A 16616-nucleotide genomic window follows, 5' to 3' on the forward strand; every position below is an offset into this window, starting at 1 on the left:
GGGTAGGTAAAATTCTAAGGGTCTTGGTCTATCACAAGACATTTGAGGGATCACTTAGATAATCCCCTATTAAATTTCCCAACCCGTTCTGACTTAATTAACCTGAACCCTTAAAATTCTGGCAAACTCCCTGCGGTTTTTTTTTTTTTTTAAAGCCTCTGGCGATTGGGCAACAACTTTTCACTTTAAAGAAACAGAGGAAACCATTGGCTAGTTACTCAGGAGGCGGGCTGAGGAAGGACTCTAGAATGTTAGGCGGTTGGTTGCCATAGCGACGGGGAGGCTGCGCAGGCCAGAGTCAGCCCTGGGGAACCCGACGAGGTAGGAGGCAGTTCTTGTCCGGGAACGGGTCGCGGGGTGGTGGGGAGGAGGACCTGGCGCACCCCATGGGACACCACTGAGATCCCCGGCCTTCTGGGTGCGTGCAGAATTCTTCTGCGGAGCTGGGTGGTGCCCCAGGGCGAGAAAAAGCCAAGGTCGGAGGTGCTCCCTCCTGATGGTGTGCCCCCAGCTAAAGCGGTGATGATAACCACGGCCTGCCCTCCCCCACGGAGGTCCTATGAAGGGCGTGGGCCTCTGGCCCCCTGCCTCTGCCTCTGGGAGTGTACAAACGGTTGGGGGCTCCGTGCTGGGCAGTGGGTGGACGACAAAGAGCTGAGTTCTAACCCCAGGTCCTCCCCAGCAACTTGGGTGTCCCTCAGCGAAGTCTCCCCTGCTCTGGGCCTCAGTTTATCCATCTGTAAAGTGAAAGGGTGAGATTGGAATTTGGCAGTCACTAGCCGGCTGCTAAAGCTCCTTCCTGCTCTCTTGACATGCCTTCTCAGTTCATGAAAAAATAGTAAATGGATTATTTCCCCCGAGAGGGCTTTGAAAAGTGTAAAATACTTTCAAGATGCACCTTTAGCATTATATATGACTGAATCGGTAAAAATCTCATATAGTCAAAACTGCTCACTCAAATACTATAAAGTTCCACATACAGTAACAGTATATATGATTTGGTATATACTGATACATGCCGCACATTAATATGCATGTATAGATGTATAAAAAATGTGATAATACTGTAACATAAATGATAAAGGGTTTTTTTTTTTTTTCTAACATGTAGTTGAGTGAAGATATGCCTGTATTTATAGTCAGGTGAGTTAAAACCTTATAGAATGTGGCTCCGAAAGGGAAGAGTTGTATTATTAATACATCTATATGGACTATGGCTAGAATACGTCTACCCCTAGTATCCATTCATCCCACAAATATTATCGAGCAACGACCATGTGCTAGGAAACACACTGGGGATTCAGTGATGAACGTTCTATTGGGGAAAACCATAAACAAAGAAATACGTATAAAATATGATGCTTGGTGGTGAAAAGTGCATTGAGAAACTTAAGGCAGTGTCGGGCTGGAGAGAGAGGGGTGGTATTCTGTAGGAGAGAGTGATTAAGGAAGACGTCCCTAAGAAACTTTGAGGAGAGACCCAGACGAATCCGGTGACCGGGCCGGAAGACAATACCCAGAAGAGGGAAGGGAGGAATCCCCATACTACAAGGAGGTATTGCAGAGGCTGAAAAGGTCCAATGCCTTTAGGTAGTGGGATATGACAACTGCCTTCAAATACTTGAAGAAGAGTCCTATAGAACAGTGGCTTTCAAACTTTTGGAATGTGATCCATGCTAGAAGTGCATTTTATGTTGCCATCCAGCACTCACACATGCACATGACAAACAAAAAGCTCACAAAAAACTGCAGGCTGTGACCTGCACTTTGAAAATCACCGACGTGAAAAGAGAGTGGGATTGATTCCAGGCTGATTCCAAGGTGCGGAATGAGGATGAGTGAAGGGGGAGAAAAAGGAATCAGCTTTGACACAGGCGGAGCTTTCTAGTAGTTAGAACTGCCTAACAGTGAACTGCCTCGGGAATTCTCAAACTGAGTCCTGGGAGAGCCCAGCATTCTGCGAAAGGGCAACAGTCTCAAATGTTTGCTTTTGAAAACTATTTGTAGGGGTGCCTGGGTGGCTCAGTCGGTTGAGCGTCCGACTTCGGCTCAGGTCATGATCTCACACTCTGTGAGTTCGAGCCCCGCATCGGGCTCTGTGCTGACGGCTCAGAGCCTGGAGCCTGATTTGGATTCTGTGTCTCCCTCTCTCTCTGCCCCTTCCCCGCTCATGCTCTGTCTCTCTCTGTCTCAAAAATAAATAAAAAACATTAAGAAAGAAAAATTAAAAAAAAAAAAAAAGAAAACTATTTGTAGTATCCTCGTTTTAAAAAATCCAACCATACCCACTCAAGGCTGCTAAATGTCAAAATTTAGCAGGTTAACATTCAGTGGGTTCTGCCTTAGAGGTTGCTGTAGTGGTTAAGAGTGAGCAGAAGTCAGCCTTTCTAGGTTCAAAGCCTGATTCCACCTCTTACTCTGGTGTGACCTTGAGTAAGTCACCTAACCCCTCTCTCTAAACTGCTGTTTTCTTATCTATAAAATGGGGATAATACCTCACTGGATTATTGTAAGGACAGCATGAAGTATTGCATTCAAGGTATTTAGGACTGTAAGGGCTCAATAAATAAATGATAGTTCTTATTTTAAGCTGTTAATATATTATCCCTGTGCATAGGTCAAAACCTAGTATTAATAAAAGCCTGCCATAGGCCTGGCAGCATCATCTCTTTCTTTTTTTTTTTTTTTTTAATTTTTTTAACGTTTATTTACTTTTGAGAGAGAGAGAGAGACAGAGCATGAACAGGGAGGGGCAGAGAGAGAGGGAGACACAGAATCTGAAACAGGCTCCAGGCTCTGAGCTGTCAGCACAGAGCCCGACGCGGGGCTCGAACCCACGGACCATGAGATCATGACCTGAGCCGAAGTCGGACGCCTAACCGACCGAGCCACCCAGGCGCCCCAGCATCATCTCTTTCATCACGTGGATCATTGTATTTAATCCACGAGCACGTTGAGAGGAAAGTACCATTATCATTCTCAGTTTACGGAGGGGGCAGTGGGCTCAAAAGATTAAGTGGCTTGTCTAGAATCAGAACTAGTAAGCGGCAGAGTACAACCTTGAACCCAGGACTGGATACTCTTGATTAGTGTGCTGGCGCTCACCTGGGACTTGCTTAAACACGTACCACCGATTAGGAAGGTGGTATATCTTCATTCCTCTTTTTTGAGATTCTAGGCCCATGACATCCTGTCATGAACAGTTATACAAGGACGTGCACCAGTAAGGTACATCCGGACAGTGCTCCATTCAGACCTGGGCTGCACCTGCTCTCATCCTGGCTTCACAGGTATGCAGTGACAAGGCTCGAAAGCATTATTTCCAGTGTCGACTTTAGGTGACTTTATGGATTGTTTTAGAAAGTCTCTTTAATTTTTTATGTATTTCAAAAATTTGATAAGGTGCCCATATCACCATTATAATAGGAAGCTTAATTCTTTTTCTAAACACCTGTAATTCTATACATTAGTGCATTTTTATTTTTTATCATTTATTTCTTAATTAACCTTTATATTTGAGTGTAGTTGACACACGATGTTTCATTAGTTTCAGATGTACAACACAGGGATCCCACAGGCATCCCATCATGCTGTGCTCACCCCATTAGTGCATTTTTATTTTATTTAAAAATCTTTTTTACACATTTATTTTTGGGAGAGAGGGACAGAGCGCGAGCAGGGGAGGGGCAGAGAGAGAGGGAGACACAGAATCCGAAGTAGGCTCCAGGCTCCCAGCTGTCAGCACAGAGCCCAGCGTAGGGCTCAAACTCACAAATTACGAGATCATGACCTGAGCCGAAGTTGGACACTTAACCGACTGAGTCATCCAGGCGCCCCTCCCATTAGTGCATTTTAAAAATAAGAGTTTTCTTGTGGCTAGGGAAATAGATGGTAGAAGTACCAAGTGCTCAGTAGGAGGACTAAGACAACACAGCACTCTGGGGTGGTGAGTCAATGGTGGCTGCTTTTATAGATCCTAGAAGACATTTTTATACTGGAGTAGGTGGTTTTCTGTGAGCATTATTGATTTCTGTTGCTTTGAATCTCTTAATTTCTTGGAGTGCACTGCCAATAGCTCTATTAAAGATTAAAGTTTCGGTGTAGCTTATCAACCAAAACAGATTGAGAATTGCTGCTAAGAGACAAGTGGGGAACAAATACTGAAGGTGAAAAGGATTGGTTGAGCACGCCATCATTCGTTCAGTCCTCCATTTGTTCGCAAATGGTCTAAGTTCTTTGGGGGAAGAAAAGATGAGCAAAATAGAACTGAAGTCTGTCCACGAAAGATGAACTGCGATGGAAATTGAGTCATGCTCCTGCTGTTAACAACTAAAATAAAGACAGACATGAGGCGACTGGTTTTAGACGTAAGACAAGAGGTAGCTTAGTGTGGCAATTCCTGAGAGAAGGGAAATAAGGTGAGCCCTGCAATTGCCCAAGGTTAGTGCTGGGGGCAGTTTCCGGGCCACAGTTTAGTGGGGGGGAGGAGGGTACCCTCAAAAAAGCCCAGCTTTCTGGACTGGGGAGATAGAAATCAGAGTTTAGGAAGACCGGAGAGGCTGGAATTTATAGGGTAGAATACCACAGAGGAGGGGGGACCTGCACAGGTAAAGTTCGGAAACAGGAAGAAGGGGAGCGCCTGGGTGGCTCCGTCGGTTGAGCGTCCGACTTCAGCTCAGGTCATGATCGCCCGGTTCGTGAGTTCGAGCCCCGCGTCGGGCTCTGGGCTGACAGCTCGGAGCCTGGAGCCTGCTTCGGATTCTGTGTCTCCCTCTCTCTCTGTCCCTCACCCGCTTGTGCTCTCTCTCTCTCTCTCTCTCTCAAAATAAACATTAAAAAAAATTAAAAAGAAATAGGAAGAAGTTTCTTCTCAAGTATTTGATTCGTGATGACCGTGGTCAGAATGTGTAGCAATTGGAACAACTTACTGGTACAGGCAACAAATGGAAGAATCTTAAAAGCATTGTGCTATGTGAAAAAAGATAGTCATGATTACATATATATGACATTCTAGAAAAGGCAACTCTTGTGACAGAGAGCAGAGCAGTGGTTGCCGGATGCAGGGTTGGGAGGGAACTGATGGCAAAGAAACACGGGAAGCATTTGGGGATGACGGGTATATTTATGTCTCCGTTGTGATGTGTTTGACACAATTGTAAACCTTTGCCAAAACTTTGAACTGTACACTTAGAACTGATGAATTAGATTGCATGTCAATTACCTGAGCGTGGATAAAGTTATAAAGTTCAAGCCTTCGGTAGCTCTGTAAGCAACGTCAACAGTGAACACGTTCGGAGTTCCTGTTACAGGCAGTGCGATGTGCTTGGGAGTTAGGGTCCTCGAACTCGGTAAATCTCAGCCTCTGCCCACAAGATTCCCCGGTGTCTTCTGCGGATAGACCAGAACCCAATCAACATGGTTAACAAGAAGGTGAAATGATCCCTACCCATGCTGTATTTTGCTGTTTCAGGTGCTTAGAAGAACATGTGGCAGAGTTTTTCATCAAACAAATGGAACATGTCGCAGAACTTTGCTGAGATGGACGACTCAACACACAAAGACCAACACCCTGGCAAAAAACATTCCAGCAAGGCCAACAAAGTACAGAAAGGTCTTGTGAATTTAATCACAGATGTCTTTGAGGGGCAAGAGAGCTCTTGACATGTGTTCTTTTTGGCACATAAGAACACATTCTAGAGGAATATAGTAAATCCTGGGTCATACCCTCAAGGCTTAAGGGACATCAGATAGATTGCATTGGTGGTTCCTCACTGCTTTCTAATGTGGTGACTGGGAAGAAACTATGAAAAGAAAGGATGAGGGGGGAAGGGGGAGGAAGTCTATTCAACACACTTGTTATTTCCATGTATCTGGTAAGAATCTCAGTCCTCACATTTAGATGTATAAAGAGATCTTAACTTTCTATATTCCTAAAATTAATGCAAGCCCCCCTTCTGCTGGGTTGTTTGGGGTATTTCCATCTCCCTGGTGGGCTTCTAGAGTCCCTGATGCTCTCCAACCCCAGCCAGACCTCTCTTTCTTCCTCCCATCCTTTGACTTTGTGCTCTCTTTTTCTTCAATACTTCTTTAACTCGAAGCATAATACATATTCAGAAAAAGTACACCAGTCATAGTTATACAGCTTAATGGATGTTCATAATGAAAACACCACCTATGGAATCACTCTTCAGGCTAAGACATAAAATCGCAACAAGTAACCCAAAAGTCCCATCTTGTCCCTTCCCCCATCTCTGCAAAAGTACACACTACAGCTATCCTGACTTCTAATGGCATTAACTACTTTAGCCTGTTTTTGCACTTTATATAAATTGGAATCATACAACGTGAACTTTTTGCTCTCAGGCTTTTCTCACTCGTATTTGAGGGACTGAACTCCATGTTTCCTGTATCAGTGATGAGTTCATTTTCGCTGTTATAAAGTTTCTCGTGGTTGGAATACACCACAATTTATTTATCCATTCTACCATTGAAGGACATTTGGGTCGTTTCCAGTTTGGGGCTACTATGAATATAAGATTCTTAAACTATGCGTGTACCTGTGTTGGGGACATATGTGTATATATGTTGTCTCTACCTTGGAGTAGAATTGCTGGGTCCTAAGATGTGTTTATGATCAGCTTAGTCAATATCGCCATTTTTCCAAAGCGGTTTTGCCAGTTTTATTTCTTTACGAGCAACGTATGAGAATTCCAATTGCTCTACGTCATCGCCAACATCTTTCACACATAGTGGTTTTAATTTGCGTTGCTCTTTGATTGATGAAATTGAGCAACTTTTCATACGTTGGTTGACCTTTAGAATATTCTTTTTGGAAGAGTGATTGTTCAAGTTTTTTGCCCATTTGTTTTCTATTGGAGTTTTCTTCTTAAAAAAAATTTTTTTTAATGTTTATTTATTTTTGGGAGAGAGACCGACAGACAGAGCAGGAGTGAGGGAGGGGCAGAGAGAGAGGGAAACACAGAATCCCAAACAGGCTCCAGGCTCCAAGCTGTCAACACAGAGCCTGATGCGGAGCCAAGGTCAGATGCTCAACCGACTGAGCCACCCAGGAGCCCCTGGATTCTTCTTATTTTTTTTTTTTTCAACGTTTTTTATTTATTTTTGGGACAGAGAGAGACAGAGCATGAACGGGGGAGGGGCAGAGAGAGAGGGAGACACAGAATCGGAAACAGGCTCCAGGCTCCGAGCCATCAGCCCAGAGCCTGACGCGGGGCTCGAACTCACGGACCGCGAGATCGTGACCTGGCTGAAGTCAGATGCTTAACCGACTGCGCCACCCAGGCGCCCCAGGATTCTTCTTATTTTTAAGAGGTCTTTAAACCATTCTAGAAATGAGTCGATTTGTCACCTACAGGTAGAGTAAATATCTTTCCGTCTGTGATTTTCCTTTCCGCTCTTAATTTTAATATAGCCCAACTTATCAATCCTTTCCTTTTTAGTTGCTGTGTATATCCGTCCTACTTGAGAAATCTTTGCCTAGCCCCAAATAATTTCTTCTAGAAATTGTATGATTTTACTTCTCGTGTCTAGACCTACAATTCAGTGGAGTTGTTTTTGTGTATGGTATGAGGTGGATGTACAAGTTTGGTGTTTTCAATATCCATATCCAAGTGAACCAGGACCATTTATTGAAAGGCCATTCTCGGGGTACCTGGGTTGCTCAGTCAGTTGAGCCTCTGACTCTTGATTTCGGCTCAGGTTATGCTCTCCACGGTTCATGAGTTTGAGTCCCATCTCTGGCTCTGTGCTGGCACTGCGGAGCCTGCTTGGGATTCTCTCCCTCTTTTCTCTGCTCCTTCCCTGCTTGCACACGGGTACACGCTCTCTCTCTCTCTCTCTCTCTCTCAAAAATGAATAAATACACTTAAAAAAAAAAAAGGCCATTCTTTTTCTACTACTCTGCTGCTCTATCTTTGCTATAAATCAGGTGTCCATGTATATGCAGGGCTACTTCTGGATTCTTTATTCTGGTCAATTACTCAACACAGTCTTAATTATTGTAACTTTATAACATCTTTTTTTTATATATATTCTTAAAATTTTTTTTTTAACATTTATTCATTTTTTGAGAGGGCATGAGCAGGGGAGGGGAAGAGAGAGAGAGGGAGACACAGACTCCAAAGCAGGCTCCAGGCTCTGAGCTTTCAGCACGGAGCTCGATGCGGGGCTTGAACTCACAGACTGCGAGATCATGACCTGAGCTTAACTGACTGAGCCGCCCAGGCACCCACACAAGTCTTTTTTCCTAAATGTTTATTTATTTTAAGAGAGAGAGAGAGAGAGAGAGAGAGAAGGAGCATGAGGGGGGGAGGGGCGGGGGGGAGGATCTCAAGCAGACTCTATGCACAGAGCCTCACGTGGAGTTCCTTCCCACAAACCGTGAGATCATGACCTGAGCCAAAATCAAGAGTCAGATGGTTAGATGACTGAGCCACCTAGGCGCCCCTATAATAAGTCTTTAATGTAGTAGTATAAATCTTTCAACCTTGTATTTTATCTTGGTGACTCTTGGCCCCATTGCATTTCCATATTGATTTTAGAATCAACTCATTAATGTCCTAAGAATAAAAATCCTTACTGCCATTTTGGTTTAGATTGCATTGATTCTAGCAATCAATTTAAGGATAACTTACATGTCTATAATGTTGATTTCTCCCATCCATGTGCATTTCTTTTAGTCTTCTTAAATTTTTTTCAAAAATGTTTTACAGAGGGGCACCTGGCTGGCTCAGCTGGTATTGCATGAGACTCTTGAATGTGGGGCTGTGAGTTTGAGCCCCACATTGGGTGTGGATATTACTTAAAAACAAAATCTTAAAGCGTTTCACAGCTCTCTGTGTAGAGGTCATGTGTATCTCCTTTATGCCTTCTAGGCATTTGATGGTTTTTTTTTTTTAATTTTTATTTACATCTAAGTTAGCATATAGTGCAACAGTGATTTCAGGAGTAGATTCCTTAATGCCCCTTACCCATTTAGCCCATCTCCCCTCCCACACCCCTTCCAGTAACCTTCTGTTTGTTCTCCATATTTAAGAGTCTCTTATGTTTTGTCCCCCTCCCTGTTTATATTATTTTTGCCTCCCTTCCCTATGTTCATCTGTTCTGTGTCTTAAAGTCCTCATATGAGTGAAGTTCTATGATATTTGTCTTTCTCTGACTGACTAATTTGGCTTAGCATAATACCCTCTAGTTCCATCCACGTAGTTGCGAATGGCAAGATTTCATTCTTTTTGATTGCCGAGTAATATTCCATTGTATATATATCCCACATCTTCTTTATCCATTCATCCATCGATGGAAATTTGGGCTCTTTCCATACTTTGGCTATTGTTGATAGTGCTGCTGTAAACATGGGGTTGCATGCGCCCCTTCAAAACAGCATACCTGTATCCCGTGGATAAACGCCTAATAGTGCAATTGCTGGGTCGTAGGGTAGTTCTATTTTTAGTGTTTTGAGGAACCTCCATACTGTTTTCCAGAGTGGCTGCACCAGTGTGCATTCCCACCAACAATGCGAAAGAGACCCTCTTTCTCCGCATCCTCGCCAACATCTGTTGTTGCCTGAGTTGTTCATGTTAGCCATTCTGACAGGTGTGAGGTGGTATCTCATTGTGGTTTTGATTTGTATTCCCCTGATGATGAGTGATGTTGAGCATTTTTTCATGTGTCGGTTGGCCATCTGGATGTCTTCTTTGGAGAAGTGTCTATTCATGTCTTTGGCCCATTTCTTCACTGGATTATTTTGTTTTTCGGGGTGTTGAGTTTGGTAAGTTCTTTATAGATTTTGGATAGTAACCCTTTATGTGATATGTCGTTTCCAAATGTCTTCTCCCATTCCATCGGTTGCCTTTTAGTTTTGCTGATTGTTTCCTTCGCTGTGCAGCTTTTTATTTTGATGAGATCCCAATAGTTCATTTTTGCTTTGGTTTCCCTTAGGCATTTGATATTTATACTGTTATAAATGGTAATATTTTGATTTCATTTTCTAATTGTATCCTGGTGTAGAAATAAAACAAATTGACTTTTGTATATTGACCTTGATTCTAGTGACCTTACTGAATTCAGTGATTACCCCTTATAGGTTATCTATAGATTTTTCTCAAATTTTCCCACATATAATCTAGTCATCTGTAGATAATGACATGTTTATTTCTTCCTTTCTGATCCATGTTTATTTATTTCCCTTGGCTCTTATGCTGATGAGAGTCCTTCAGGACAGTGTTGAAGAGAACTATGACAGCAGTCGCCTGGCTTCATTGTCTGTCTCAGGAGAAAGCTTTTAATATTTCATTTTCAGTATCACGTTTACTATAGGCTTTTGTGATAGATAGCTTTTATCCGATTAAGGAAATTTGCTTCTAGGCCTAGTTGGCTAGGTTGTTTTTCTTTTTTTATCCTAAAAGGATGCTAGATTTTATGAAATGCTTTCTCTATGTACTCAACAGATAACCACCAAAAAAAGATACGCAGATGGCAAATAGCATCTAAAGAGATGCTCAGCATCATTAGTCATTACAAATATGCAAATAAGGACCACAGTGAGATACTACACACCCCACAGGATGGCAGAAATGAAAAAGATTGCCCATTGTTGGTGAGGACGTGAAGGCACAGTCACTCTCATACATTAGTAGTGGAGACTTACAAAAGCACAACTTTGGGAAAGAGTTCGGCAGTTTATTTTTATTATTTTTAATGTTTATTTATTTTTGAGAGAGAGAGCGTGAGCAGGGGAGGGGCGGGGGGGGGGGGGGGGACAGAGGCTCTGGACTGACAGCAGCGAGCTGGATATGGGGCTCGAACTCCCAAACCGTGAGATCATAACCTGAGCCGAGGTCAGAGCCTCAACCAACTGGGCCACCCAAGTGCCCCTGGCAGTTTCTTTGAAAGTTAAACATCTTATCCAGCCATTCCACTCCTGAGTATTTACCCAAGAGAAATGACAGTGTATGCCCACTCTTTCATTTGTATGAGGACTTGTAGTGGAATGGAGAGAAGAGTTTATGTGTAGTACTCCCAAACTGTCAGCACCTCAAATTTCCATCCGCAAGGTATTAATAATTGTCACATTTCTATATAATGAAATGCTACTCAGCAATAAAATCAATGAACCATTGATATTTCAACAACATGGATGAATCTCAAAATAATTACGCTAAATGAAAGAAGACAGGCAAAAAAGAATACATACTCTATGATTCTGTTCCGCATCTACTGAGATGATCATATGGTTTTTCTCTTTAGTTGGTCAGTGTGGTGAATGACATTGACTTTCAAATGTTAACCTATCTTTGCATTACTGAGATAAACTCCACTTGGTCATGATGTATTGTCTTTGTTTATACACTGTTGGATTTAATTTACTAAAAATTTTCTTAAAAAAATTTTTTTAGGGGCGCCTGGGTGGCTCAGTCGGTTGAGTGGCCGACTTCGGCTCAGGTCATGATCTTGCGGTCCGTGAGTTCGAGCCCCGCGTCGGGCTCTGTGCTGACGGCTCAGAGCCTGGAGCCTGTTTCAGATTCTGTGTCTCCCTCTCTCTGACCCTCCCCCGTTCATGCTCTGTCTCTCTCTGTCTCAAAAATAAATAAACGTTAAAAAAAAATTAAAAAAAAAAATTCCATCTTTAAAAAAAAATAAATAAATAAATAAATAAAAAATTTTTTTTAATGTTTATTTATTTTTGACAGAGAGAGAGAGAGAGAGAGAGAGAGAGACAGAGCATGAGTGGGGGAGGGGCAGAGAGAGGGAGACAGAATCCTAAGCAGGCTCCAGGCCTGACACGGAGCTTGAACTCACTAGTTGTGAGATCATGACCTGAGCTGAAGTCAGACATTTCATCGACTGAGCCACCCAGGGGCCCCCAAATTTTCTAACAATTTCTGTGTGTAGGTTTATGAGGATTATTGATCTGTAGTGGTTCCCCTCCCACCCCACCATGACACTGTCTCATTTTGATATTAGGGTGATGCTGACCACCTAGAATAGATTGGGAAATGTCTTTTCCTCTTCAATTTTCTGGGATAGATTATATAGAATTGATAGGTGCAGTGTTCTATAAATGTTAGTTAGGTCAAGTTAGGTAATAGTATTATTCACGTCATATATATTTATATAGATTATATATTATTTATATAACATATATTATATAAATATATATTTATATATATTTATTATATATCAGTATATAATCTATATAAACATATAATCCATATAAATATATAATATATGATATATGATATATAAATATACATAATATATAATAAAAATATATAATATATAAATATATATTTATATATAATATATATAAATACATATAATATATAAATACAATATATAATATGTATATATATTTAAGATTTTATTTTTAAGTAATATCTATATCCGACATGCAGCTTGAACTCACAACCCCAAGATCAAGAGTCCCATGTTCTACCAACTGACCCTGCCAGACGCCCCCAAGTCTCATATATCTTTACTGATATTCTATCTACTTGTTTAAATTAGTGAGGGAAGAACTTTTTTTTTTACATATGAAATTTATTGTCAAATTGGTTTCCATACAACACCCAGTGCTCATCCCAACAGGTGCCCTCAATGCCCATCCCCCACTTTCCCTTCCCTCCCACCCCCCATCAACCTTCAGTTTATTCTCAGTTTTTAAGAATCTCTTATGGTTTGCCTCTCTAACTTGTTTTTCCCCCTTCCCCTCCCCCATGGTCTTCTGTTAAGTTTCTCAGGATCCACATAAGAGTGAAAACATATGGTATCTGTCTTTCTCTGTATGACTTATTTCACTTAGCATAACACTCTCCAGTTCTATCCACGTTGCTACAAAGGGCCATATTTCATTCTTTCTCATTGCCACATAGTATTCCATTGTGTATATAAACCACAACTTCTTTATCCACTCATCAGTTGATGGACATTTAGGCTCTTTCCATAATTTGGCTATTGTTGAAAGTGCTGCTATAAACATTGGGGTACAGAGGGAGGAACTTTTAAATCTAACTGTAATTGTGGAATATTCTATTTCTTCTTACAGTACTATGAGCTTTTGCTTCGTGTATTTTGAGTTTCTTGTTATCAGATATATTGGTATTTAGGCTTGTAATGTTCTCTTAAGGATTGACCTCTATATGGTTATGAAATGACCCTCTTTATTGCAGGGAATATTTTTTCTCTGAAATCTGCTTTGTCTGATACTAATATCTAGCATTGTTTTTAATGTTAGCATAGTGTATCTTTTCCCATTCTTTTATTTTTAACCTATTTCTGGGATTACCTTTAAAGTATATTTCTTGCAGGCAGCATATAGTTAGGTCTTTCTTATCCAAGTTGAGCAGCTCTGTCTTTTGATTGGACTATTTAGACTATTGAAATTTAATGTGAACATTGGTGTGTGGGTTTAAGTTTACCATCTTGTGATTTGCTTGGTATTTGTCGTATCTATGCCTTATTTACTTTTTCTGTCATCTTCTGCATTGAGTATATTTTTGTTTCTATTTTATCTCCTTTGTTGGCTTATTAGGAATAACTCTTGGGGCACCTGGCTGGCTCATTTGGTGGAGCATATGACTCTTGACCTCTGGGTTTTGAGTTTGAGCCCTGAATTGGAGTAGAGATTACTTTAAAAATAAAATCTTTTGGGGCGCCTGGGTGGCTCAGTCAGTTAAGCCTCTGGCTTTGGCTCGGGTCATGATCTCGCAGTTTGTGAGTTCGAGCCCCACACCGGGCTCTGTGCTGACGGCTCAGAGCCTGGAGCCTGCTTCGGATTCTGTGTCTCCCTCTCTCTGCTCCTCCCCTGCTCATGCTCTGTCTCTCTCTTTCTCAAAAATAAATAAACATTTAAAAAAATTTTTTTTAATAAAAATAAAATCTTAAAAAAAAAAGGAATAACTCTTTACCGTGTTTTCTTAATGGCTGCTTTAGAGCAAGGGTTGGCAAACTTTGGCCCTTGGCCAAATCTGATCTGCGGCCTGTTTTTATAAATTAAATTTTGGTTTTGATTGATTGTATATCTTCTCATGATGAATTGCATTTTTTTTTCTTTACATGCCTATTAATTCTTAACTGAACACTATATATTTTTCATGGTACCTGTTGGGTGCTGAATCCTTTTCCAGTCCTGTAAATTCTTATGCTTTGTTCTGGGATACAGTTAAATTACTTGGAAACAGTTGGAGTTTTTCAAGTCTTGCCGTTGAGTGTTAGCTGGGACCCGAGCGGCCTTAAGCCTAGGGGTAATTTTGCTCTATTTTGGAGGCAAAACTCTGCATACTCTATGTCCTCCGTATTATAAAGCTTTTCCCTCTGATGCGTGGGAACAGGAGGGTCTCCTGGTTTGGTGTAAGCTATTCCTGTACTGCTTTTCAGGTATTCATCTTTCGGCTGATTCTTTCCCCAGCCTTGGGTAGTTTTCTCGCATGTGTATCCTGAGCAATACTTAGAAAGGTACCTGAGGGGAAACCCAGTGCTGGGCTCCAGAGTTCTTTATCTGGGGAGCTCTCTTCTTGGATTCTCTGCTCTGTCAGCTCTAGCCACCTGGTCTTTCTGGGCTTTCGGATTCATTTTCTCAACTCAAGAAGGCAGCCAGGCTCTCCCTGGATTCCTCCATCCTGTGCTGTGGCCTGGAAAGTTCTCCAGGCAGTAAGCTGGGGGCAATCCCACTGCTCTCTCATTTGCTTCCCATTTCTCGGGGCAGCCCCATCCTTTGTTGCTTCGTGTCCGGTGTCTTGAAAACCATCGTTTGATATATTTTGTCCATGTTTAACTTTTGTTTCCCTAGCTCAGAGGGCAAAGCCAGCCCCATTTTGGTTGGAAATGGAAGGTCAAATTATCCAGGGTGTTTTTTTAAAAAACTTTATTTTTCGGGGCACCTGGATGGCTCAGTCAGTTAAGCAGCTGCCTTTGGCTCAAATCACGATTTCGCGGTTTGTGGGTTCGAGTCCCACCTCAGGCTCTGTGCTGTCCCCGCGGAACCTGCTTCAAATCCTCTGTCCCCTCTTTCTCTCTGCCCTTCCCCCATTTGTTCTTCCTCCCTCTCTCTCTCTCTCTCTCTCTCTCTCTCTCTCTCTCTCCAAAATAAATAAATAAAAATAAAAAAAATAAAAATGTTATTTTTCTGGTTCTTCTCAAGAGGGTTGTTTTCATGCAGGAGGTTCTACCACAGCCAGAAGTGAAAGTGATCTTTTAATTTTATTTTTTAACGTTTGTTTACTTATTTTGAGGGTGTGGGGAGGGGCGGAGAGAGGGAGAGAGAATCCCAAGTAGGCTCCATGCTTGTCAGCACAGAGCCCGCTGTGGGGCTTGATCCCATGAACCGTGAGACCATGACCTGAGCCAAAATCCAAAGTCAACAGTTAACCGACTGAGCCACCCAGGCGCCCTGAAAGTGATCTTTTTTTTAGTCAGGAAGGTTTTTTCCTTCCCCTGGGGGAAATGTCCTTCCTTTTACCTTAAAAAAAAGAAAGAAAGAAAGAGAAAAGAAAAGAAAAGAATCCCCCTTTCTTTGCTGCCTTGTCTGCAAACTCTTTAAATCGCTCCATGGACTTTTAGAAACAAAAGCTAGGAAGCCTTGCGTCTGCTGTTTTCTGATTGGCTGTCTAGTTCGCTAAAAGAAAATTACATAGCCATCCACCTGCTAAATGGGGGTGGGGAGAGAAGGGAAGAAAATCATAAATACATCGTAGATTTCTCTCTCAAATGTTTTCTAACCAGACATTTCTTCTGCTTCTTTTATTTGCTTCACCCTCAAGCCGAGCACATTGGGCTAGATCGCCCCCCATTATTCCACCCACTGGTGTGTGGGGAGCTGACTATGGGCCAGACTCAGAACGAGGAGGTGCAGCTTGGACCTTAAGAGCCTCGGCTCATTAGACCAACTGTGTTCAAACCCCAGCCGGGTGTTTCACTTAAGGGCGAGTGACTTCATCTGTCTAAGCCTCAGTTTCCTCATCTGTCACAGCACCTCCTGAGGGGTCCCTGTTGGCATTGGGTGTCTGAGTCTGAAAGGCAGTTTTGTGTTTTCAAAAATTTGGAGACTAAGAAACGGGCCTTAAAGCCAGCTCCTGTGCAACCGCACCCCCCACTCTTAACGCGTCCCTCGTCCCTTCGTCTCCTGGCTTTTTCCGACTCTGGCACACATTTCCTCTACGAGGGTTCGGACTCGGATGTTGAGATATGTTGCGCGCATCCTGCAGAGTCAGGGTGGACCCCCATCCAAAATTTGGCTTGAAAGTCAAGATTGGTGATGCCACACCAAGGGGACACGAAGAGGGGTATTCCTCACATGGTGAGGTTTTCTGGGGAGAGCAGGGTCGGCTTCCTAATCTGGCCCCAAAACGGCTCGAGAGAACCAGAGGAGAGAGACACGTTTGGGGTTTTGTTGTGGTTAGTTGGTAGGGCTGGAGTGAGGGCAAGGGTTGGTATGGTTTGAACTTCTGGCCGGCACCAAAGGGGAGAGCCTCCAGGCCTTCTCCTCAGTTTACCCAATGTGGCTCAGAAGGGGAAGCCGGGGGCTGAGGCTTACAAGCTGTGAGCAGTCAGCCCCACATCGAAAACGGAGTCAGATGCTATCACCCTCACAGGTTGGAGTT

The 16616-nt window shown here is 42.5% G+C and overlaps 1 protein-coding gene across 7 annotated transcripts in view; it reads left to right on the forward strand.

Moving 5' to 3' along the window:
- The first annotated feature begins 256 nt into the window (after nucleotides 1-256).
- Nucleotides 257-16616, forward strand: part of STPG1 (sperm tail PG-rich repeat containing 1) — a 55354-nt gene continuing 38994 nt past the window's right edge. For 3 of the 7 annotated variants that reach the window (XM_019461802.2, XM_053898804.1, XM_053898805.1), the window contains exons 1-3: nucleotides 276-321; nucleotides 3179-3290; nucleotides 5471-5611. In XM_019461802.2, the coding sequence (XP_019317347.2) occupies nucleotides 5485-5611 (127 nt within the window). In that variant the 5' untranslated portion in view covers nucleotides 276-321; nucleotides 3179-3290; nucleotides 5471-5484. Of the gene's footprint in view, nucleotides 322-382; nucleotides 419-3171; nucleotides 3291-5470; nucleotides 5612-16616 lie in introns of those variants that run through there. The other 4 variants (XM_019461803.2, XM_053898803.1, XM_019461801.2 and 1 more) reach the window with 4 other exon arrangements.

Source organism: Panthera pardus, unplaced genomic scaffold (assembly GCF_024362965.1).
Source record: "Panthera pardus isolate Hobbes unplaced genomic scaffold, ASM2436296v1 HiC_scaffold_11, whole genome shotgun sequence".
Taxonomy (NCBI): Eukaryota; Metazoa; Chordata; class Mammalia; order Carnivora; family Felidae; genus Panthera; species Panthera pardus.